General features: G+C 41.4%; 1 protein-coding gene across 2 annotated transcripts in view; it reads left to right on the plus strand.

Annotated features, from left to right (window-relative positions):
- The window catches only part of B3GALNT2 (beta-1,3-N-acetylgalactosaminyltransferase 2), a 62,476-nt gene that overhangs the window by 32,418 nt on the left and 5,060 nt on the right, over positions 1-24,998 (plus strand). The window contains exons 6-11 of one of the 2 annotated variants that reach the window (XM_023216214.1): positions 5,414-5,524; positions 10,914-10,992; positions 18,139-18,322; positions 21,229-21,354; positions 22,594-22,753; positions 23,990-24,046. In XM_023216214.1, the coding sequence (XP_023071982.1) occupies positions 5,414-5,524; positions 10,914-10,992; positions 18,139-18,322; positions 21,229-21,354; positions 22,594-22,753; positions 23,990-24,046 (717 nt within the window). Of the gene's footprint in view, positions 1-5,413; positions 5,525-10,913; positions 11,010-18,138; positions 18,323-21,228; positions 21,355-22,593; positions 22,754-23,989; positions 24,047-24,998 lie in introns of those variants that run through there. The other variant, XM_023216216.2, reaches the window with a different exon arrangement.

Genomic DNA, 24,998 nt, shown 5'->3' on the forward strand with positions numbered 1-24,998 from the left:
GAATGGACAGTACCCAGGAAGGACCCCTGTGAAGTAGCATGGCCCATATCATGTCAGTTGAATGGACAGTGCAGAGAATTACTCGTTTTATCATCATCTTTTCTAGATTTGTAGTTTTAAGGTGAGGATTTTTATCTGGTCACTATAGTTTTTACTTTCGGTATGATTCATTATTTCCTTTTTGCTGTCCTCTTAAATGTAAGTCATTCGGATTTGCTACCTAGCCTTCTGTTTTATTTTACTCATTCTTCCCAGGCAATTTCATTCATTACTGCCTGTATGCTGAAGGCTGTTAAATCTATAATTACAGCCTCTGCATCTCTTGTGAACTCCAGACGTGCTTTGAGCTGCCTACTGAACTTCTCCACTGGAATGTTCTGTGGGCATTCTAATGGTAACATTGTCTCCATCCCACCTGTTCTCATCGCCTGTATTTTTAATCTTGGGTGTGTTCGCTTCGGCAGCACATATACTAAAATTTAATCTTGCGTAACCATCTCCTTTTCCTCAGACCTAAACCAGAATCATGAGAGTTATCCTCACTCTCATGTCCAAGTACTCACCAAGTCCTGTCAGTTCCTTATCCCAAGTATATATGCTATCGGTCCTTCCAAACTTTATCACTATTCAAGTTTTAGAAGAAAATAGAGTATACTTAAGGGCAAGAGGTTGTTGTTGCAAGGAGAAAGAGACATGATTAACACAAAGCAGCCTCACGTGGTCAAGCATATTCGTCCATTTAGTGTTTCTACAAAGGAATACCTGAGGCTGGGTAATTTACAGAGAAAAGAGGTTTATTTGGCTCATGGGTCTGCAGGCTATACAAGAAGCATGGCAGCCAGGCATGGTGGCTCATGCCTGTAACCCCAGGACTTTAGGAGGCTGAGGCAGGCAGATCTCTTCAGGTCAGGAGTTCGAGACCAGCCTGGCCAACATGGTGAATCTCCATCTCTACTAAAAATACAAAAATTAGCTGGGTGTGGTAGCACGTGCCTGTAATCCCAGCTACTCAGGAGGCTGAGGCATGAAAATCACTTCAACCTGGGAGATGGAGGTTGCAGTTAGCAGAGATTGTGCCACTGCACTCCAGACTGGGCAACAGAGCGAGACTCCAGCTAAAAAAAAAAAAAAGAAAAGAAAAGAAACATGGCACCAGCATCTGCTTCTGGTGAAGACTTCAGGAAGCTTCCACTCATAGTGGAAGGCGAAGGGGAGTAACACGTCACGTGGTGAGAAAGGGAACAAGAGAGAGATGCCAGTCTCTTTTTAAAAAACCAGCTCTCATATACAAATAGAGCAAGAACTCACTCATTACTGTAGGGAAGGAGTCAAGCCATTCTTGAGGGATCAGCTCCCATGACTCAAACACCTCCTGCTAGGCCCTACCTCCAGCGTTGGGGGTCACATTTCAAAATGTGATTTGGGGGGACCATATATCCAAACTATATCATCAAGGGGTCTGGGACGTAGCAACAGGACGTAACACTGGCCTTCCAGTTCACTTAGAGATTATCAGATGCTTACTGAATGTGTCAATTCACAGAAAATCAGTGCGTAAACCAAACTGTCAGTTCATTCATCTTTAATGCTCTTGGCTCATTCAAGTGATTTCAGTGTTCAGGTCCCCTATCTAGGAACCTCCTACTTAGTTTGTCAGGGTACCTAAAATACTAAATCTGAACTGTGCTAGATTTGAGCATCGAACTTAAATTATAACAGCGGAAGAGTGGGTGTTTTAGAGTGCTATTTTATCTAGGTAGAATGTGACCAATGCCTTTTTTTTTTTTTTGAGACAGAGTTTCGCTCTTGTTGCCCAGGCTGGAGTGCAATGGTGCGACCTCAGCTCACTGTAACCTCTGCCTCCTGGATTCAAGCGATTCTCCTGCCTCAGACTCCCACGTAGATGGGATTACAGGCATGCACCACCATGCCCAGATAATTTTTTTGTATTTTTAGTAGAGATGGAGTTTCTTCATGTGTTGGTCAGGCTGATCTTGAACTTCCAACCTCAGGTGATTCGCCCACCTTGACCTCCCAGAGTGCTGGGATTATAGGTGTGAGCCACCGCACCTGGCCCAAAATGCTTTTTATCTTCCAGTTATTGCATCTTTCTCCCCCTTGACATTGCTGCATTGCCAAAATTTTTCTCTTAACCCAGTCTTCCTATACTGGCCTGTTGATATGTTTCATACATTGTCTTAAGATATTGACTTTACTAATTAAGCTTCAATCATACAGTTCTTCTCAATTATTAGAAATGTTGTTTCCTCTGGGGCCGGGCGTGGTGGTTTATGCCTGTAATCCCAGCACTTTAGGAGGTCAGCGCAGCCTGATCACTGGAGGTCAGGAGTTCGAGACCAGCCTGACCAACATGATGAAACCCTGTCTCTACTAAAAATACAAAAATTAGCCAGATGTGATGGTGTGTACCTATAGTCCCAGCTACTCTGGAGGCTGAGGCAGGAGAAACGCTTGAACCCGGAGGCAGAGGTTGCAGTGAGCTGAGATCGCACCGCTGCACTCCAGCCTGGGCAACAGCAAAACACCGTCTCAAAAAAAAAAGAAAGAAAGAAGTGTTGTTTCCTCTTATGTAGGGATTTAATTATTTCAAATTTGATCTCAAGTTTGAGAGAATATTAAGGCCTCAGAAGGAATAGAATTGAAAAAGAACAAATAAATAAATTTTTAAAAAGAGAGTTAAGGCTATCTAGGGGATGTATAGAAACAACACCTATTTCAAAGATACAAAAATGGAATCTTCTAAAGAGGCAGTTCCATTTCTGTGTGCCTTTTAGTGGTAATAAAGGCACTATTTTACTAAGTAAAGGCACTTCACCATATACTTTATCACTAATCTTCCAAACAGCCCTTTGAGGCCAGTATCATTTTCTCTCTTTTGAAGATTAAAAAATGATGACACTGCTTAAGGTGGATCTGCACGATCTGCTCTGAGAGCCCTAGGGCCCCACCCATTGCATCCGGAGTTTCACGGATAATGCAGATTAAGGATACATTAGCTGAATAGAAAGTAATAAACTGCCTGAGGAACCCAGACTCTTGGAATATTTTTATCTGTTATGGAGGAGAAAAAAAAGTATTATTTCTTAAAAAGAAGAAAAGAAAAGGTTGGGCCGGGCGCGGTGGCTCATGCCTGTAATCCTAGCACTTTGGGAGGCCGAGGCAGGCGGATCACTAGGTCGGGTGTTCAAGACCAGCCTGGCCAACATGGTGAAAACCCCCCCCCCCCCATCTCTACTGAAAATACAAAAATTAGCTAGGCATGGTGGCACGTTCCTGTAATCCTAGCTACTCGGGAGGCTGAGGCAGGAGAATTGCTTGAACCAGGACCCGGGAGGCTGGGTTTGCAGTGAGCCGAGATCGCACCACTGCACTCTAGCCAGGGCTATAGAACAAGACTCCGTCTCAAAACAATAAAAATTAAAAAAAAAAAAAAAAGAGAGAAAAAGTTTATATCACTCTGTACAGAGGAAAAAGAAAAATTTATAAACCACTGACCTAGCTTATCAGACAAGTTGAATTTTGTATGGTTTCCCTACAATGCTGGCTAAAATGAGACATTATTGTAAAGTACTTTATCTTTTCATTTTAACATATGAAAGTTTTTAGAGTATTAGAGCTATATCTTTCATTTAATCCTCTATACCATAGTCAATTCTAGTTGATTTTTAGTTCAACATTATTTGTTCAGCACACATTTTGAGTTTTCAGTCATGTCAGGCTGGGCTCGATGCTGGGGATGCAGTGGTTGATCAGACAAGCTCCTTCCTTTTCTCAAGGTGTTTGTCTTCTAGTAGAGGCAGTTAGTTTAATAATAAAATAAACAAGAAATATCAGAGTGATAAATGGTATTAAGAAGGTAAAACAAGTTGATGTGATAGAGAGAAGTTGGGAGTTGGAGTCTTCTAGAGGACATCTGGAGAAAGCCTCTCGGAGGAGAAGGTATGGAGCTGAGACCTGAGCAGGACTAAGGAGCCAGCTGTGCACAGAATTAAAAATGGGATCGTGGAGAAATGAGAAGACATTAAGATTTCAATATGTATCAGACCTTGGGACAGGGGGGCATAGCTCTCTGAGCTCAGAATCTAATAGTAATAATCACAAAGGAAAAGTTTGTCGGATTTGCCAAGGTAAAATTTATGGACTTCTGAATTTCAAAAATAACATTAAGTAGCAAATGAAAAACTATTTTAGCATATAAAATGTGCACAGGATTAAGATAATTTATCAAAAGCTTGCATAGATGAATAAGAAAAATAGAAAACTCAGAGGGCAGATGGCAAAGCAGCATGATAAGACAGTCCTCAGAAGAACATGCAATTCATAAACATCACTAGGAATCAGAAATCCAACTAAGCCAATCTTTTTTTTTTTTTTTTTTTAATTCAGGCAGGGTGCTGTGGCTCATGCCTATAATCCCAGCACTTTGGGAGGCCGAGGCAGGCAGATTACTTGAGGTCAGGAGTTCCAGACCAGCCTGGCCAACATGGCGAAACCCCATCTCTACTAAATATCCAAAAATTAACCGGGCGTGATGGTGAGCGCCTGTAATCCCAACTACTCGGGAGGCTGAAGCAAGAGAATCGCTTAAACCTGGAGAGCGAAGGTTACAGTGAGCCAAGATCGCACCATTGCACTCCAGCCTGGGTAGTAGAGTGAGGCTCTGTGTTAAAAAATGAAAAATAAATCCAACTAAATGAGGAATCATTTTGTAAAAATCTGCTATATTAGGTTGAACTTTTTTTTACTAGTATCCCATACCAGGGAGAATACAGTGCAATTGTCCTTCTCATACATTGCTGATAACCCTATAAATTAGTAAAAGTTGCTTTCAAAAAGCAGTTGGTGGTGTGTCCCAAAATCCACAAAAAATACCTCTTTCTTGTCCCAGTAATTTCACCTTTGGGAATTTATTTTAAGTAAAAAACAAATTGTTAGGGGTAAATAAACATTTACACCAAAACATGCCTACATTATTTTAGTAGATACTTAGTAGATATTTTAGTAGACATTTAGTAGCAACCAAATGTCTAACAGTAGGGGAAAATGAATAAATCAGGATGTGTCTGCTCATTGGGATGTATACACACATGAGGAAGAATGGTTGTGACAGCTGCAACAGCAGAAGGAAATGCTTTTGATACAATGGGAAATGGCAAACAGCAGCATGCAAAATTGTCTGTATACTCTTTGTGATTGGTTTTTTATATGTGCATGGAAAAACAGTCAAGGATATACACCAAACGCTAACAGTGGTATGTCAGAGTTATGGGGTGAACATTTTAAATGATATGTTTTGGGAAAAATTTTTCTCTAAAATCTTACCTGAAAACATACTTAAAACCTAAATGACAGTAATAAGGAAATTGACTCACTCTTCATCTTTCCACAAAAGAGCTTTGAAGGTACAATCGTGTGGGAGAGCCAAGACCTCCACGGCCTTGTGTCAAGAAATCTCCACAAAGTGACAGTGAATGATGGAGGGGGAGTTCTCAGAGTCATCACAGTAAGTCATTTTTTTTTTTAAGGTTTAATTGCATATTTTAGCGTCTCTTTAATACACAAAAATGTTCTAAAATTTACCTTAGAGTCCAGGCAGCATGGAGCAATGATTCTGGTATGTTTTACAACATATTATATAGTAGCAAATGTTGTCTTCATAGTAAAGGCAAAAACTCACATACGATCTACAGCTCCAGCGTTAGTGAGTTTACAGTTTTGCCTTAAGATTGGTGCATTTTTAAAGTGCAATATTTCATTTCTCGTTTTTTGTTTCTTTTTTTGAGAGGGTCTCATTTTGTTGCCCAGGCTGGGGTGCAGTAGCACAATCACAGCTCACTGCAGCCTCCACCTCCTGGCTTAAACAGTCCTCCCACATAGCTGGGACTACAGGTGTGCACCACCACACCCAGCTAATTGTTTGTGTTTTTTGTAGAGATGGGGTTTCACTGCGTTGCCTAGGCTGGTTGCAAACTTCTGAGCTCAAGTGATCCGCCCACCTACACTTCCCAAAGTGCTGTATTACAGGCATGAGCCACTGCGCCTGGCCTATTTCTCAGTAATTTTTAAGTTAGCATTCAGTAAGAACACTTGCTCAGTAGTATTCAGAGTATTTACTATCTCACCTTGAAAATAAAATCTCAGTTAAAATACTATAGATCGCCAGGCATGGTGGCTAATGCCAATAATCCCAGAACTTTAGGAGGCTGAGGCAGGTGGATCACTTGAGGCCAGGAGTTTCACACCAGCCTGGGCAACACAGCAAGACCCCATCTGTACTAAAAATACAAAAACTTAACCAGACATGGTGGCACATGCCTGGAATCCCAACTACTTGGGTGACTGAGGCATGAGAATTGCTTGAACCTAGGAGGCAGAAGTTTCAGCTTCACACCACTGCATTCCAGCCTGGGTGGCAGAGTGAGACTCTGTCTCAAAAAAAAAAAAAAAATGCCAAACTACTATAGATAAAAATATTGGAAAATAAGGTGGAGTGTACTGGCTTGTGCCTGTAATTCCAGCACTTTGGGAGGGTAAGGTGGGTGGACCACTGGAGGTCAGGAGGTCGAGACCAGCCTGGCCAACATGGTGAAACCCCCGTCCCTACTAAATATACAATAAATAAATAACTGGGCATGGTGGCACATGCCTGTAATCCTAGCTACTTGAGAGGCTGAGGTGGGAGGATTGCTTGAACCCCAGAGGTGGAGGTTGCAGTGAGCCAAGATCACGCCACTGCACTCCAGCCTGGGCAACAGAGCAAGACTCCATCTCAAAAAAATTAATAAATAAATAGAAAATAAGATTGAGTACTTTCATTTATTTTGCTGAAGCAACTCTGGGATTTCTGGCTCTCATATTTCTCATTCAGCTTTGCTTTAAATTTAAAACAGTTTGACAGGTGAATTTCTCAAAGTAAATGTAGGATAATAAAGAAGGTGTAGGAAGACTTAAAATGAACTTTAGTAAACAAATGGTGTATGTGGTGGAATCATAGACAATCTTTTATTCCCTTTGATCTTCCGTCTAATGATTAGGAATGTACTTGGCATTTAAATTCACAAGCTTAGTGAATGAATATTAACCTCATTCACATGGATTAATTTCTGAGTTGAAATGAATATGTAATATGTTATTACTCATTCAAAAAGCATTTACTGCACACCTGTTGTAAGGCAGAAACAATGGCAGGGTAGAATAGACATACTAGTGGCCTACAGTGGAACTTCCAGTCCAGCGAGGAAGAAAGATATTAAAGAAATAGGCCATAAATTCATATGTAGTTATACATTTAGATTTGTAGGCCATGTTTAGGATTTCATTGATGTTTATAGGATTTAGAATTTATTATGACAAGTAAATTTCACAAAGTAAATGGAGGGCAATAAAGATGGTATTTACTTTAGTAGACACACACACCATTTGTTTACTAAAGTTCATTTTAAGTCTTATGAAAAAATTTTTTATTTAAAATAGAAAGTTTTATGGAATTATGATGTTTTTCTTTCCTTATTTTCAAGGCAAATACCTTTACTATCTTGCCTCCTTTTCTATTTATGAAACTTTAAAATACCCAGCATATGCCGAAATTCTATAGTATTGGTTACACTAAAAGAAATAAGTTGGCTGGGCACAGTGGCTCACGCTTGTAATCCCAGCACTTTGGGAGGCTGAGGTGGGAGGATCACGAGGTCAAGAGATCAAGACCAGCCTGGCCAACATGGTGAAACCCCATCTCTACTAAAAATACTGGGCGTGGTGGCGGGTGCCTGTAGTCCCAGCTACTCGGAAGGCTGAGGCAGGAGAATTGCTTGAATCCAGGAGGTGGAGGTTGCAGTGAGCCGAGATCGCGCCACTGCACTCCAGCCTGGCTACAGAGCAAGACTCCGTTGCAAAAAAAAAGAAATAAGTTTACTTCTGAGTTGAGAACTAGGTTCAGATGTAAAGACTCAAATGATCTGCTTTGGGAGTAAAAAATATAGAGGGCTAAAGATAGCTTAAACATACAGTTAACCTAAAAAAAACAAAAACAAAACCAGGGCTGGGCGTGGTGGCTCACGCCTGTAATCTCAGCACTTTGGGAGACCGAAGCTGGCAGATCACGAGGTCAGGAGATGAAGACCACCCTGGCCAACACAGTGAAACCGCGTCTCTACTAAAAATACAAAAAAATTAGCCAGGCGTGGTGGTGGGCGCATGTAGTCCCAGCTACTCGAGAGGCTGAGGCTGGCTGGAGAATGTCATGAACCCGGGAGGCGGAGCTTGCAGTGAGCCGAGATGGAGCCACTGCACTCCAGCCTGGGCAACAGAGCAAGACTCCATCTCAAAAAACAAACAAACAAACAAACAAACCAGGTTACTTTAAAGCCCCCGCTAAGAAACCCCAGGTGCAAATTAAGGTTTTCATCACAAATGCGTACAGCCGAGAGTTTTCACTAAGTTTTATTCCCTTGCCAGCAAGTGATGTCAGAAAAATTTTAGAGACAAACAAAAAGCCAAGTTGTGACCTTTCCAGAGATAAGTTAGTAAACAGAAATTACTATTGAGTTCTAAAGCCAAAACAATACAGAAATATACAATAAAAAATAAAGCATAGGCTGGGCGCTGTGGCTCACACCCGTAATTCCAGCATTTGGGGAGGCCGAGTTGGGCAGGTCACCTGAGATCAGGAGTTCGAGACCAGCCTGACTAACATGGTGAAACCCCGTCTCTACTAAAAATACAAAAATTAGCCAGGTATCATGGCTAACGACTATAATTCCAGCTACTCGAGAGGCTGAGGAAGGAGAATCACTTGAACCCGGGAGGTAGAGGTTGCAGTGAGCCAAGATCGCACCATTGCACTCCAGCCTGGGCAACAAGAACAAAACTCTGTCTCAAAAAAGTAAATAAGTAGGCCGGGCGATGGCTCACACCTGTAACCCCAGCACTGCAGGAGGCCGAGGCGGGCGGATCACCTGAGGTCAGGGGTTCGAGACCAGCCTGGCCAACATGGTGAAACACCCATCTCTACTAAAAATACAAAATTTAGCCAGGCGTGCTGGCAGGTGCCTGTAATCTCAGCTACTTGAGAGGCTGAGGCAAGAGAATCGCTTGAACCCGGAAGGTGGAGGTTGTGGTGAGTCAAGATGGCACCATCATACTCCAGCCTGGGGGACAAGAGCAAGACTTCGTCTCAAAAAAAAAAAGTAAATAACAAATAAAGCATATACAATCTTTTATGGAACTACAAGGTTGGAATCTATAGCATGCACCTTTAGTAATTTTCACAGCATTTGGCTACATTTTATGTTATTTATTTTATTTTTTTGAGATGGAGTCTCGCTCTGTCACCCAGGCTGGAGTACAGTGGCACGATCTTGGCTCACTGCGATCTCCTACTCCCGGGTTCAAGTGATACTCCTGCCTCAGCCTCCAGAGTAGCTGGGATTATAGGCACGCACCACCATGCCTAGCTAATTTTTTTGTATTTTTAGTAGAGACAGTGTTTCACCATATTAGCCAGGATGGCCTTGATCTCCTGACCTCGTGATCCGCCCACCTCCACCTCCCAAAGTGCTGGGATTACAGGTGTGAGCCACCACGCCTGGCCTACAGACATATTTTAAATTAAATGACAAGTTACTACAGTGACCTCAGATGACTTGTTCTACTGGCCTTAAAACATTGCTTTGTACAGTACAACTCTGCTGAAAAGATCTGTTTAAGAATAGCCAAGCAGTAGCTCTCTTGATTAAATGAAGGTGCAGAAAAAATCCTGTAAATACACTGAATATGGACTCTAACAATCTGATCTAGCCCACAACAGCCAGACAATACTCTGGTAGATGTACCATAGTGGTTTAGTGTATACAGAAGTGAAACAGCTCACTCTGAGTAAGGCCATTGGGTAACTTTTGAAGAGAGATAACTCTCTAATAATAAAAGATTCTCCATTCTAAGAGGTAGAAAGGACTATCATTGGCTGCTGGCATGATCGGCTTAGGCACCTTCAACAACATCAGCAGGCCGGGCACAGTGGCCCACACCTGTAATCCCAGCACTTCGGGAGACCGAGGCGGGAGGATCGCTTGAGCCCAGGAATTCAAGACCAGCCCAGGCAATACACTGAGACCTCTTCTCTACAAAAAAATGTATAAATATTAGCTGGGCATGGTGGCACATACCTGTAGTCCCAGCTACTTATGAGGCTGAGGTGGGAAGATTGTATGTTCAAGGCTAGAATGAGGTATCATTGCACCACTGCACTCAGCCTGAGCATCAGAGTGAAACCCTGTCTGTAAAATGAAATTAGGCCGGGTGTCCTAGCACTTTGGGAGGCTGAGGCAGGCAGATCACCTGAGGTCAGGAGTTCGAGACCAGCCTGACCAACGTGGTGAAATCCTGTCTCTTATTTTAAAAAAAAAAATTTTTAAATCAATATTCAGTAGAGTTCAATTTGAATATTTGGGACAGATTGTTGATTTTGAGCCTTTCTCTGCATTGTCACTTAAGTTAAAAGTGTGCCAAGATGTATTTGAACTCATGAGAATTCTTAGTTTCCAAAAAATCAAAGGTCATAATATATTTTTTTTTAAGTGGTAGGGTTGGGATATAAAATAAATTGCTTTTTGTACCATTAGAATAGCAAGTACATAAATATGATTCTATGTAAGTTGCAATTCTGAACACCTTATGGAATGTTGGGTATACCTTATCTTTAGTATTATAATTAGATAACAAAAATAGTAGAATACCATATGTCATCCTGATATTATAAGCCTCTAGTGCACCAGCATCTTAGATGCATTTATCTGCTGCAAGTGGAGTCATATTATGACTTGTCAAATCGATTTTAAAATATGATAAATGTATTTTTAGTAACAAAACATTGAGTACATTCTTATTCCTTTCAGGCTGGGGAGGGTGCATTGCCTCATGAATTCTTGGAAGGTGTGGAGGGAGTTGCAGGTGGTTTTATATATACTATTCAGGGTAAGTTGGCTAGTTGAAACTTGAAAAATACACTGAATCTCATACACTTAATCTTTATACTTGACAGAAAAGGAGTTTTTTTTGTCTTTTAAAAAACTTTATTCAGATAAAAATCACCCTTTTAAAGTGGTTGAGTGGTTTTAGTGTATTCATAGAGTTCTACAACTGGCTCATCTCCCAAAAGGAAACCCCACACCCATTAGCAGTTACTCCTCATTCTTCCCTCCCCAACCTCCCACCCCCTAACAACTACTGATGTGCTTTCTTTCTCTATGGATTTGCCTATTTTGAACATTTCACATGAATGGAAATGTACAGTATGTACTCTGTGTGTCGGTTTCTTGCTGTAAGATGTTTTCCAGGTCCGTCCATTTTGTATGTGTCAGTACTTCTTTTTTATGATCATATAATATTCTATTGCATCGATATGCCCTATTTTATTCATTCATTCATTGATGGACATTTAGATTGCTTCTACTTTTTGAATATGAATAATTCTATAGTAAACATGTAGGTACAAGTTTTTGTGTGGTCATATATTTCCATTTCTCTTAAATCTCTAGGAGTAGAAGACCTGGGTCATGTAATTGTGTGTTTAATCACTTGAGGCACTGCCAGGTTGTTTTGTAAAGCAGCAGCCCGGTTTACGTTTCCATAGTCCGTATATGAGGATTCTAGTTTCTCCATATTCTTGTTGACACTTACTAAATTGTCTATCTTTTAAAATATACCAATCCTAGTGGGTGTAAATTGTTATTTCATTGTGATTTTTATTTGTATTTCCATAATAACTAATGATGTTGAGCATTTTTTTCATTTGCTTATTGGCCATTTGTATATCTTCCTTTTTTATTTTATTGTTTTTCTTCTTTTTTTTTTTTTTTTTTTTTTTTTGAGACGGGGCCTCACGCTGTTGCCCAGTCTAGAGTGCAGTGGCATGATCACAGCTCACTGTAGCCTCAGCCTCCCTGGGCTTAAGTGAACTTCCCATTTCAGCCTCCTGAATAGCTGGGACTACAAGTGCATGCCACCATGCCCAGCTAATTATTAAATATTTTGTAGAGACAGGATTTTGTCATATTGCTCAGGCTGCACACTGTTAAAAGGGTGAATTATTACGGTGTGTGAACTAGAGGTGGGAAGTGAGGGAGGGAGGGGTGGAGAGAGGGAGAAGGTAGTGAGGGAGGGAGGGGAGGGGTAGAGGGAAGGAGGGAGGAAAGGAGGGGAGGGAGACAGAGAGAGTCATTTGTATATCTTTAGAGAAATATCTATTCAGATCCTTTGCCCATTTATAAAATTATTTTGTTACTGAATTGTAAGAGTTCTTTATATTCTGGATACAAGTCCCTTATCAGATACATGCTTTGCAAACGGTGCCCTTTAACACACAAAAGTAAATTTTGATGAAGTCCAGTTTTGTCACATGTTTTTGCTGTCATATGTAAGGAACCATTTGTCTAATGTGAGGTCACAAAGATCTGTGTTTTGTTTTACAGTTCCAAGAGTTTTATAGTTTTGGCACTTATATGTAGGCCTTGGATCCATGTTCATTTTCATATATGGCATGAAATAGAGGTTTAACTTCATTATTTTGCATGTGGATATCCAGTTGTCCCGGCACCCATTTGTTGAAAATCAATGACTGTAAATGTAAGGATTTATTTCTGGACTCTTAATTCTATTCCATTGATCTATATGTCTGTGTCCTTAACCAGTACTACACTGTCTTGATTATGTAGCTTTTTAGTAAGATTTAAAATTGGGAGGCTGGGCGTGGTGGCTCACGCCTGTAATCCCAGCACTTTGGGGGGCTGAGGCAGGTGGATCATGAGGTCAGGAGTTCGAGACCAGCCTGACCAACATGGTGAAACTCTGTCTCTACTAAAAATAAAAATACAAAAAAAAATGAGCCAGGCGTGGTGTCGGGCGCCTGTAATCCCAGCTACTCCAGAGACTGAGGCAGGAGAATCACCTGAACCTGGGAGGTGGAGGTTGCAGTGAGCTGACATTGCCACTGCACTTCAGCCTGGGTGACAGAGCAAGACTCCGTCTCCAAAAAAAAGAAAGAAATTAGGAAATGTGAATCCTCCAACCTTGTTCTTTATCAAGCTTGATTAGCTATTCTGGGTCTCTTGTACTTCCATATGCATTTTATGATCAGCTTGTCAATTTGTGCAAAAAAAAGAAAACCTAGCTGGAATGTTTTACAGGATTGCATATATATATATATATGAATAAATATATATTTAATTTCAATAGGTTTTGGGGGAACAGGTCGTGTTTGATTACATGAATAAGTTCTTTAGTGGTGATTTCTGAGATTTTGGTGCACCCATCAGCCAAGCAGTATACACTGTAACCAATGTGTAGTCTTATTCCTACCCCCACCCACCCTTTCCCCACCGAGTCCTCAGAGTCCATTGTATCATTCTTACGCCTTTGCATCCTCATAGCTTAGCTCCCACTTAGTGAGAACATACGATGTTTGCATTTCCATTCCTGAGTTACTTTACTTAGAATAATGGCCTCCGGTCCACGCAGGTGCTGTGAATGCCATTATTTTGTTTCTTTCTATGACCGAGTAGTATTCTATATATATACACATACATACCACATTTTCTTTACTCATTAATTGATGGGCATTTGGGCTGGTTCCATATTTTTGCAGTTGCGAATTGTGCTGCTAAAAACATGCATGTGCAAGTATCTTTTTCATATAATGATTTATTTTCCTTTGGTAGATACCCAGTAATGGGATTGCTGGATCAAATGGTAGATCTACCTTTAGTTCTTCAAGGAATCTGCACACTGTTTCCATAGTGGTTGTACTAGTTCACATTCCCATCAGGGATTGCATTCTGTCTGTGGATCAACCTGGGGAGTATTGCCCTGTTAACGGTATCAAGTCTCTGAGCATCCATGTCTTATTAAATTTCCTTCGGTGATGTTTGATTTTCAGTATAAAAGTATTGCACTTCTAGGCCGGGCTCGGTGGCTCACGCCTGTAATCCCAGCACTTTGGGAGGCTGAGGTGGGCGGATGACCAGGTCAGGAGATCCAGACCATCGTGGCTAACACGGTGAAACCCTGTGTCTACTAAAAATACAAAAAACAATTAGCCGGGCAAGGTGGCAGGTGCCTGTAGTCCCAGCTACTCGAGATGCTGAGGCAGGAGAATGGCGTGAACCCAGGAGGCGGAGCTTGCAGTGAGCCGAGATCGCGCCACTGCACTCCAGCCCAGGCAACAGAGCGAGACTTCGTCTCAAAAAAAAAACAACAACAGTCTTGCACTTCTTTTGTTAAATTCTTAAATACTTATGTTATCTTTTTGATGCTGTTGTAAGTGGAATTGTTTTTCTAATTTGATTTCAAGATTGTTCATTGCGAGTATATAAACATACAGTTGGTTTTTGTGATTAATCTGTGTGCTGCAACATTGCCGAACAGGTCCATGTATTACTTAATCATTTTATAGTTAGACCTTATGATTTTCTACAGGCAAGGTCATTTCATCTGTAAGAAGAGATAGTTTTGCTTCTTCCTTTTCAATCTGGATGCCTTTTATTTTTCTTATCTGATTGTCCTGGCTAGAATATGTATGTTGAATAGAAGTGGCAAAAGCAGACATCCTTTCATGTTCCTGACATATTAATTTATGCTCATATTTTTCAGATACATGCAGTGAAACAAAATGTGTTCCTAGTCTAAAAGGCTTGTATTTAATTTCTGCACTCCTGTTGTTACCAGACATTTTCCTGTTACTACAATTTTATAACACTTTCACTTTCCTTCAAGTGTTAAATTATACAGATGCTCCTTGACTTACGATGTTACACCCTGATGAACCCATCTTAAGTTAAAAATGTGTGTTGAAAATGCATTTCATACACTTAGCCTGCCGAATGTTATAGCTTAGCCTCACCTACCTTAAACTTGCTCGGAACACTTACATTAGCCCACAGTTGGGCAAAATAATCTAACACAAAGCCTATTGCATAATAAGGATTGAACATCTCACATAATTAAAGACTAGTCACATGATAAACAGAATGGTTGCATGTGTACTCAAAGCATGGTTTCTGGTGAACATGTATTGTTTTTACCTTACTGTAAAGTCAAAAAATTATAAGTCTAAACAGGAGTTCAGGCCAGGCACGGTAGCTCATGCCTGTAATCCCAGCACTTTGGGAGGCCAAGGCAGGTGGATCACAAGGTCAGGAGTTCAAGACCAGCCAGACCAACATGATGAAACCCTGTCTTTACTAAAAATACAAAAATTGGCCAAGCGTGGTGGTGCACACCTGTAATCCTAGCTACTCGGAAGGCCGAGGCAGGAGAATCGCTTGAATCTGGGAGGCAGAGGTTGCAGTAAGCTGAGATAGCACTACTGCACTCTAACCCGGGTGACAGAGCAAGACTCCATCTCAAAAAAACAAAAAAACAGGAGGTCATATACCTCTGTGTTTCTCAAAGGCTGGTCTGTGTTCTCTCTGCCTGCATCAGGGTCGCAGCAGTGGCCATTAAAAATACAGATTCCTGGGAAGCAGGGCAAAAGGAAAAAAATAGATTCCTGGGCTCCACCGCAGACCTACTGAATCTTTAGGCTTAGGACCCAGGAATCTGCATTTCAGCAAGCATTCCCAAGAATCACTGATTGAATCCAGCACCATTTTCTACAAGTGAGACTGCTATGGTCTAGAGACAACAGAACTTGTCCAGTATCTCACAAATCATGAGAGGCAGAAGTCAGATATAGGCCTTCAGCTCCCCACCTCATCCTTTCCAGTTGCAGTGATAAAGAGTGCAGTGGCAAATTGTATTTCATTTCCTTCGCCACCTTCAGCAGCTCACTCTCTTTGTATTTTTCAAAAATTTTCTTTAATTTGATTGAGACATTTTTAGAAAATCCTGACGTCTCCTGCCACAGCAAAAGAATTGCCTTAAATCAGTAGGATCTGGGGATAGTCCCTGCACACATGTGACAAGTGACTCATTAACTTGTGAAGTGGCAGATAAATTGTCTTTTAAGCATGTTAGTAATCATTTTTATTATGAAATATCTTGGCCAGGCACAGGAGCTCTCGCCTGTAATCCCAGAATTTTGGGAGACTGAGGCAAGAGGATCTCTTGAGCCCAGAATTTTGAGACCAGCCTGGACAACATAGCAAGACCCCATCTCTACAAAAAACCTAAAAATTTCCTTGGTGTGGTGACAGGTGTCGGTAGTACCAGCTACTTGGGAAGCTGAGATGGGAGGATCACTTGAGCCCAGGAAGCTGAGGCTGCAGTGAGCTGTGATTGCACCACTACATTCTAGCCCAGGTGATAGAACAAGACCCTGTCTCAAAAGAAAAAAAAGGAAATAATCATAAATACACCAGAAATAGTACTGAAACTCCCAGGTACCCAGTGCTCAGAATTAACAAATGTTTACATTTTTTCATATTTGTTTGTGTTTTTTTTTTTTTTTTTAATAAAACATGGCCAGGCACGGTGGCACATGCCCGTAATCTTAGCACTTTGGGAGGCCGAGGTGGGTGGATCACTTGAGGTTAGGAGTTTGAGACCAGCCTGGCCAACATGGCAAAACCCCGCCTCTTGTTACAAACAATTTTTACAATTGTTTGTAAAAATACAAACAATTAGCTGGGCATGGTGGCAGGCTCCTGTAATCCCAGCTACTCATGAGGGAGGCTGAGACAGGAGAATCCTTGAACTCGGGAGGTGGAAATTACAGTGAGCTGAGATCATACCACTGTACTCCAGTCTGGGCAACAGAGTGAGCCTCTGTAAAAAAAAAAAAAAAAAAAAAAAAGAAGAAAGACAACATTATATGCCGGGTGCGGTGGCTCACGCCTGTAATCCCAACACTTCGGGAGTCTGAGGCAGGTGGATCACTTGAGATCAGGAGTTCAAGACCAGCTGGCCAACATGGTGAAACCTCATCTCTACTAAAAATACAAAAATTAGCTGGGCGTGGTGGCACATGCCTGTAATCCCAGCTACTTGGGAGACTGAGGCAGGAAAATCACTTGAATCCGGGAGGTGGAGGTTGCAGTGAACCGAGATGACGCCACTGCACTCCAGCCTGGACAACAGAGTGAGACTGTCTCAAAAAAAAAAAAAGAAGAAGAAAGAAAGAAAGAAAACACTGTAGGTACAATTGAAACATTCCTGTTGTGGTTCTCCCTAGATGTATTTCTCTTCCTTCTCCTCAAAGGGGGTGCCACTTTCCTAAAATTCATGTGTACCCTTCCCATTCTTAGTTTTCTACTTTGAACATATTTACATCTCTTTATTTATTTATTTGAGACAGGGTCTCGCTCTGTTGCCCAGGCTGGATGGAGTTCAGTGGTATGACCATAGCTCACTGCATCCTTGAACTCCTGAGCTCCAGGGATCCTCCTGCCTTGGCCTCCCAAGAAGCTGGGACCAGAGGCATGCACCACGATGCCTGGCTAATTTTTAAATTTTATTTAGAGATGGGGGTCTCCCTGTATTACCTAGAGTGATCTCAAACTTCTGGGCTTAAGCGATTCTCCTCCCTCGGCCTCCCAAAGTGCTGGGATTACAGGCATAAGGCACCACGCCTGACGATGTCTTTAAATAACATAGTTTTGAATATTTTATAATTGATATCTGTGGTGTCATATTGTATTATCACTTGGCAAGTTTCACTCAACTTTACTTTTCCATCCCAATCCTTTTAACATGCAAGATCAGGGTAATTTTTTTAACTGCTATATTTCATGATGTGAATATACCACAACCTGGCTATTTTTTTTTCTCTCAGTGGACATTTAGGTTGGTCCCATGTTTCTGCCACAATTACAAACAGTGCTGTAATTAATAGCCTCATGTGAAATAACATTAGTAGGGATATATCTACAAGTGGCCTCAACTGAACCATAAGGTGTACACATTTTCAGCCTAAATAGATATTGCCAAATTGCTTTCCAGAGTGGGGGCATCCACTTAAACCTACTGGCAGTGTATGAGAGTTCCCATTTTTCTACCTAAAGTTCCAAACAACTGCATGTGTTTCTGTTAGGTTACCTTGGGCAAAGAACTGTAGTGTACATCATAAGTTCTGAGTGGTAAGTTTACAATAGCATTTTTCTCCAACTCTCAACTTTTCCTTTTTAGAAGGTGATGCTCTCTTACACAGCCTTCATTCTCGCCCTCAAAGACTTATTGATCATATAAGGAATCTCCATGAGGAAGATGCCTTACTGAAGGAGGAAAGCAGCATCTATGATGATATTGTTTTTGTGGATGTTGTCGACACTTATCGTAATGTTCCTGCAAAATTATTGAACTTCTATAGATGGTAGGTTGTAAAAATGTTGGGTAGGTAGAACTTGTTTAATTGTTAGTTTCTTTTTTTTTTTTTTTGAGATGGGGTTCTTACTATGTTTCCTAGGCTGGTCTTGAACTCCTGAGTGCAAGCAAACCTCTTTCCTTAGCCTCCTGAGTAGCTAAGATTACAGGCGCGTGACACTGTGCCTGTCTTATTGTTCTTTTGCTATCGAGACAATTTATCAACTTCACTGAGATTTCAACAAATAAAAACAAACCTAAGGCCACTGAGCACCTGGGATATGACCTATTGTATCCCAGTTCCTTGTGAAAACTAAGCTTCTAAGATGCTGCCTCTTTATTTTGATAAAGATCCACAATGTGATATTAACCTATCAAAAACACGGCAAAAATTGGCTGGTAGCTTGTGCCTGCCGGCAGCACTTTTGGGAAGCCAAGGCAGGCAGATCACTTGAGATCGAGAATCTGAGACCAGCCTGGCCGCCATGGTAAAACCCCGTTTCTACTAAAAATACAAAAATTAGCCAAGTGTGGTGGCGAGCGCCTGTAATCCCAGCTACTCAGGAGGCTGAGGCATGAGAATCACTTGCACCCAGAAGGCGGAGGTTGCAGTGAGCCGAGATCACACCGCTCCACTCCAGCCTGGGCAGCAGAGTGAGACTGTCTCAAAAAAAAAAAAAAAAGAAAAGAAAAAGGCAAAAATTGATTCATTTTGAGTCATTTCTACTTGCCCTGGTTTTCTCAAGCCAGCATTAGACAACAATCAGTGAGTTTGGGAATGGTTCATTTTTAGTTGTATTTATACCCACCTACCCAGATCCCCCAGTTATAGTCACTCATATTTAGGTTACTGATAGAAATTCTCTTCTACTGAATATCCACCTTATACTTCCAGTCTCTACTGCATCCAGTTAAAAACTACCTCCCTGATTCTAAAACTCATGTAGCTGGCTTACTGAAATTCCACAACTCCCAGAATCAGTCGTATTTATAATTTCCCAGACCCTCCAGTGTTTCTTGGAACTTACTTGTAACTCCTAGTTTTATAACAATAATAACAGTAACAATATATAATAATAGTAACATATATATGTAAAATCTTAACATGTAGAGTTATTAGAATTATTAGTTACTCTAGGATCTCAGAATTTTCTGTTGAGTCTCCTGATACTGTCTATTCCTGACCATGGAGCTAAAACTTTCAAACTGTATCTCTGATTAGGCCAAACCTGTAAAGGGTGTTCTCTTTTTATTTTTTTCACTTTTATTTTTAAAAACCTTCTCCTGTTCCTTGGTGAGGCCCAGGGTCTGTCTCCTTCTTTTCTTTTCTGTTGCCCTAGACAGAGTGGGAAGTTACAAGAACAGTACTTTACGGATACAGTTCCCTGGGTCCTTAGGGGTAGATGGTTTAATTGGTTTATGGAAGGTAATGTTTCTTAGCTGGGGCAAATTATTTATTTATTTAGTCAGTTAGTTAGTTAGTTATAAATAGAAATAAGGTCTCAAGCAGTCTTCCTGCCTCGGCCTCCCAAAGTGCCAGGATTATAGGCGTGAGCCACCATAGCTGGCCAGCTGGGGCAAATTCATATAATTTGGAACTCATCCTGTGGGTAGAGGGCAGAAGTAAATGAGGGTTGGAAATCTGGGTGTGTCAAATACTGGTTAAGTTTAGACAGCTGTAATAAGAAAAAGAACCTCCTTTTAATTTGGGGCCACAAATGAGAGTTGCAGTTATAGGTGAGGCTGAAGTGAGGAATGGGCATGGAGGTCCCAAGGGTGGGAAGTCAGGGCTGTTGGGTTCTAGGACTCTTTAGAGCGAGCTATTTCCCAGGCGTGGAAGTATCTTAGCCTCTCCCTTTGTCTCCCCTGCCACTATTCTGACTGCCACCTTCTCTCCCTGGATCACTGCAGTAACCTTCAACAGGACTCTGATCTGGCACCTGCGTCCCCATAGCTGGCATCGCCCATCTCCACACTGCAAATGAGTTTCATTATTTCTTCCTCTTTATTTCAGTTATCAGTGACCCAAATATTCTTTATCATGAAAATTTATTTCTAATTAGCAAATATTATGTATGCCTTTGCTATTAATTGGAAATAAACTTTAGAAACATGGGGTGATGCTGTTTGGTGTGGACCCATTGTTGTTAAATTCACCATTCTTTGACCTAATGAAATTCTAAATTTATTTTATTGAGATTTCTGACATATGACTGGCCCCCTAGCAAAACTGCGTTTTTAAATAGCTGTACAGGGATTGTCAGTGTGAAATGAAGGAGTCAATTTTGTCTTTAGTCAGGATTATATATTTTACGTCTAGATAATGAAGTCACTCTCCTTTGCCTTCCAGGTCATTGATAATGGTTTAATTGCTGGAAGCTGTTTCCAAGGGAAAATATGTTTCAATGTAATAAGTCAGGTTTTTTTAAGCCATAAAATATTTTGAGTGTAATATAAATAGTAGCATCAGATGCATATTGTACAATAGTGTTCTGTGTGAGAGGCCCAGATATAACACCTAATTCATTATGCTGGGCCTTTGTTATTAAGAACACACAGGGTAGGGTTCAGACATTTAATAGATTTGGCAGCAGGACTTGAATGATGCCTAAGAAGCATTTGTTTGAACGTATGTTCCATTTAAGCCAGATATTGTCCTTCATCATGCTCTTCCTTTACCTTTTAAAATCAGCTTAGTACTTCTCTGTGTTATGCCACTTGGTAAAGACCAAGTGATGGCCTTAGTTGATAGCAGCAAAATTTTATTAAAGCAAATATTCTCAACATTTGAGGAATAAGAAATACAGATAATGACAGGTACAGTTTTGAATGAAGTGTTAGTGACGCCACTGCATTGGTGTTTCTTTGTTTCTTTGTCTGGTTGCACTGACTTTCATATCCCTTTTGTGTCAACAGGACTGTGGAAACAACCAGCTTCAATTTGTTGCTGAAGACAGATGACGACTGTTACATAGACCTCGAAGCTGTATTTAATAGGATTGCCCAAAAGAATCTGGATGGGCCTAATTTTTGGTGGGGAAAGTAAGTTAAGCATTCTTAGCCCATTGGCATTCATGTACCTGATCAAATGTAATTAATTAAGCATAAAATATCCTTTTTTTTTTGAAAATGTGGTTGGGATATACAATTTCTTACTGGACTCCTAGGTTAATATATATTTCATTACTCTAGGTCAGTCATGCTGGCTCATATCTGTCATCCCACAGTTTTGGGACAGCTGAGGTGGGAGGATCCTTTGAGGCCAAGAGTTCAAAACTAGCCTGGGCAACATTGCAAGACCCTGTCCCTACAAAAAATAAAAAAGGTGATGTGAGCCTGTAGCCCGTAGCTACTTGGGAGGCTGAGGCAGGGGGACTGCTTGAGCCCAGGAGTTGGAGGCTGCAATGAGCTATGATTTTGCAACTGCACTGCAGCCTGGGCAACAGAGGGAGACCCTATCTTAAAAATAATAATAAATTTTATATTACTGTACAATTGGAGGAAAATTTGTTTACATGAAAAAGCCTCAGGCTAATGTAGTAAAGGAGGGAAAACAATATGGCTTTTATTCTTACACCAAAGAAATAAATGGTATTCACATTAGAAGCTACTGTATATTTTGTTAGAATAAGTTTGTGACGCATCTCTGAATCCATTTTCTGTGCTTCCTCAGGAATACAATATGGATTAGTGATTTGGTTTTTTGTTTTCATACGAACTAAAACACAGGGTGATCTAGTGCTTTTCATTCAGAAACTTTACAAATGCAACTTTGAGAAAATTTAACATACCAATCTTATCTAAAACAACACTGGATAAATGATAATTCCTTTCCTTAGATTAAAAAAATTTTTTTCTGGTGGGGCACAGTGGCTCACGCCTGTAATCCCAGCACTTTGGGAGGCCAAGGTGGGTGGATCACCTGAAGTCAAGAGTTCAAGACTAGCCTGGCCAACATGGTGAAACCCTGTCTCTACTAAAAATATAAAAAATTAGCTGGTCATGATGGCGCACGCCTGTAATCCCAGCTACTCGGGAGGCTGAGGCAGGAGAATCGCTTGGACCTGGGAGGCAGGGTTGCAGTGAGCCAAGATGGTGCCACTGCCCTCCAGCCTGGGCAACAAGAGCGAAACTCCGTCTCAAAAAAAAAAGAAATTTTCTTATTTTCTTTCCTCACTTCTACAAGTTTATTCCTTTGTAGTGATGATAAAGGAGTCAAGTTTAATAGTGGCAGGATATGGGTCAGACTAACACAAGAGGCCACATTATTTTTCATCTCAGTTTCAGACTGAATTGGGCAGTTGACCGAACCGGAAAGTGGCAAGAGTTGGAGTACCCCAGCCCCGCTTACCCTGCCTTTGCATGTGGGTCAGGGTATGTGATCTCCAAGGACATCGTCAGCTGGCTGGCAAGCAACTCGGGGAGGTTAAAGACCTATCAGGTAATTAAGAATTTCTTCCATCCTGGCTAACATGGTGAAACCCCGTCTCTACTAAAAAAAAACTACAAAAAACTAGCCGGGCGAGGTGGCGGCACCTGTAGTCCCAGCTACCTGTGAGGCTGAGGCAGGAGAATGGCGTGAACCCGGGAGGTGGAGCTTGCAGTGAGCTGAGATCCGGCCACAGCACTCCAGGCTGGGTGACAGAGGGAGACTCCGTCTCAAAAGAAAAAAAAAAAAAAAAAAATTTCTTAGCTTGGCATGGTGGCTCTCGCCTGTAATCACAGCACTTTGGGAGGCTAAGGCAGGTAGATCACTTGAGCCCAGGAATTCAAGACCAGCCTGGGTGACATAGCAAGACCCCATCTCTATAATAAAAAATAAAATAAAAAATTAAGGATTTCCCACCTACGTATACACTCATCACACCAAGTTTCATCTCACTCAGCATTCCATCATGAAAAGCAGAACCCACTTACCTTAGGGAAAAGCACGTTACTCTCTGTATAGGAATCACCTCTCAAAGGTTAAGGATGCACCCCATATCCCTCAAATCTTGCCTTTAAATTCTATTCCTAAATCTTTTTTGAGCCTACTTATGTTTTCAGCTAGTATTTACAGGCATAGTCCCTGGAGGCTGGGCACTGTGGCTCATGCCTGTAATCGTAGCACTTTGGGAGGCTGAGGCAGGCAGATCACTTGAGGTTAGGAGTTCGAAACCAGCCTAACATGGTGAAATCCCATCTCTACTAAAAATGCAAAAAATGAGCCGGGCGTGGTGGCGCACACCTGTATTCCCAAATACTTGGGAGGCTGCGGCAGGAGAATCATGTGAACCTGGAGGCAGAGGTTGCAGTGAGCTGAGATCACACCACTGCATGCCAGCCTGGGCGACAGAGGGAGACTCAGTCTCACACACACACAAAAAAAGTATAGTCCCTGGAGGAATAGAAAGATTTTAATTCCTAAGGAGGGAGCCCAAAGTGCTTCCTGAAAGCTTAAGGTACACGAGAAGGATGGGTCGTCTACTCGCGGTTTCATCTTATTACCTTGTGGTGGGGGTGCTTCATAGGCCACTAACTTTGACTTTGTGTGAATCCATTTTTGCTATTTCATATTAGAATAATAACAAAGCAAAAAAGTAGAAAGGTGGTTTATGATGGGAGTGGCCATGGTTTTGTCTTTACAAATAAAATAGCATTTAAAATTTTTAATTTAAACTTTGTGGGCCATGTATAGGGTGAAGATGTAAGCATGGGCATCTGGATGGCAGCCATAGGACCTAAAAGATACCAGGTAAGTCTTTGGGGATGGCCTCAGGCTTCTTAAGAGTTGAGGTGAGATTTCTATATACAGGTTGAGTGTCCCTTATCCAAAATGCCTGGGATCAGAAGTATTGAGGATTTCAGATTTTTTTGGATTTTAGAATAATTGCATTGTACTTACAAGTTTCACATCCCAAATCTGAAAACTGAAATGCTTCACTGAGCATTTCCTTTGAGTGTCATGTTGGCTCTCAAAAAGTTTTGGGCTTGGCATAGTGGCACACGCCTGTAATCCCAACACTGGGAGGCCAAGGTGGGCATTATCACTTGAGCCCAGGAGTTCAAGACCAGCCTGGGCAACATGGCAAAACTCTCATCTCTACAAAAAGTACAAAAAAATTAGCTGGGCATGGCAGCGCCTGCCTGTGGTCCCAGCTACTCAGGAGGCTAAGGTAGGAGGATCAACTTGAATGGGAGGTCGAGGGTGCAGTGAGCTGTGAATGCACCGCTGCACTCCCACCTGAGCAACAGAGCGAGAGAGACCCTGTCTCAAAGAAAAAAAAAAGTTTTGGATTTTGGAGCATTTTGGATTTCAAATTTTCAGATTTGGAATGCTCAGCCTGTAATGTATGGCACACCATGGGCAGAAAGAATGAGGATCTTCTACCATAATAGCTACGCTGTGGCTTTAATTCACCAGGTTATTTTGCTATAATCCACCTAGGTTATTTCTCATACAGTATTTTTCTGAGTTGAAAGCAAAAGGTTATAAATGAAAGTTCCCCTACCTACAAAAAATTCAGTTTCCATAGGTTTGATCAGAAATTATTTTCAGCTTTAAAACTTAACAACAGAAGGCTGGGCGTGGTGGCTCACGCCTGTAAACCCAGCACTTTGGGAGGCGGAGGTGGGCGGATCATGAGGTCAGGAGATGCTCCATCCTGGCTAACATGGTGAAACCCCATCTCTACTAAAAATACAAA

The sequence above is a fragment of the Piliocolobus tephrosceles genome, chromosome 1, assembly GCF_002776525.5.
Source record: "Piliocolobus tephrosceles isolate RC106 chromosome 1, ASM277652v3, whole genome shotgun sequence".
Taxonomy (NCBI): domain Eukaryota; kingdom Metazoa; phylum Chordata; class Mammalia; order Primates; family Cercopithecidae; genus Piliocolobus; species Piliocolobus tephrosceles.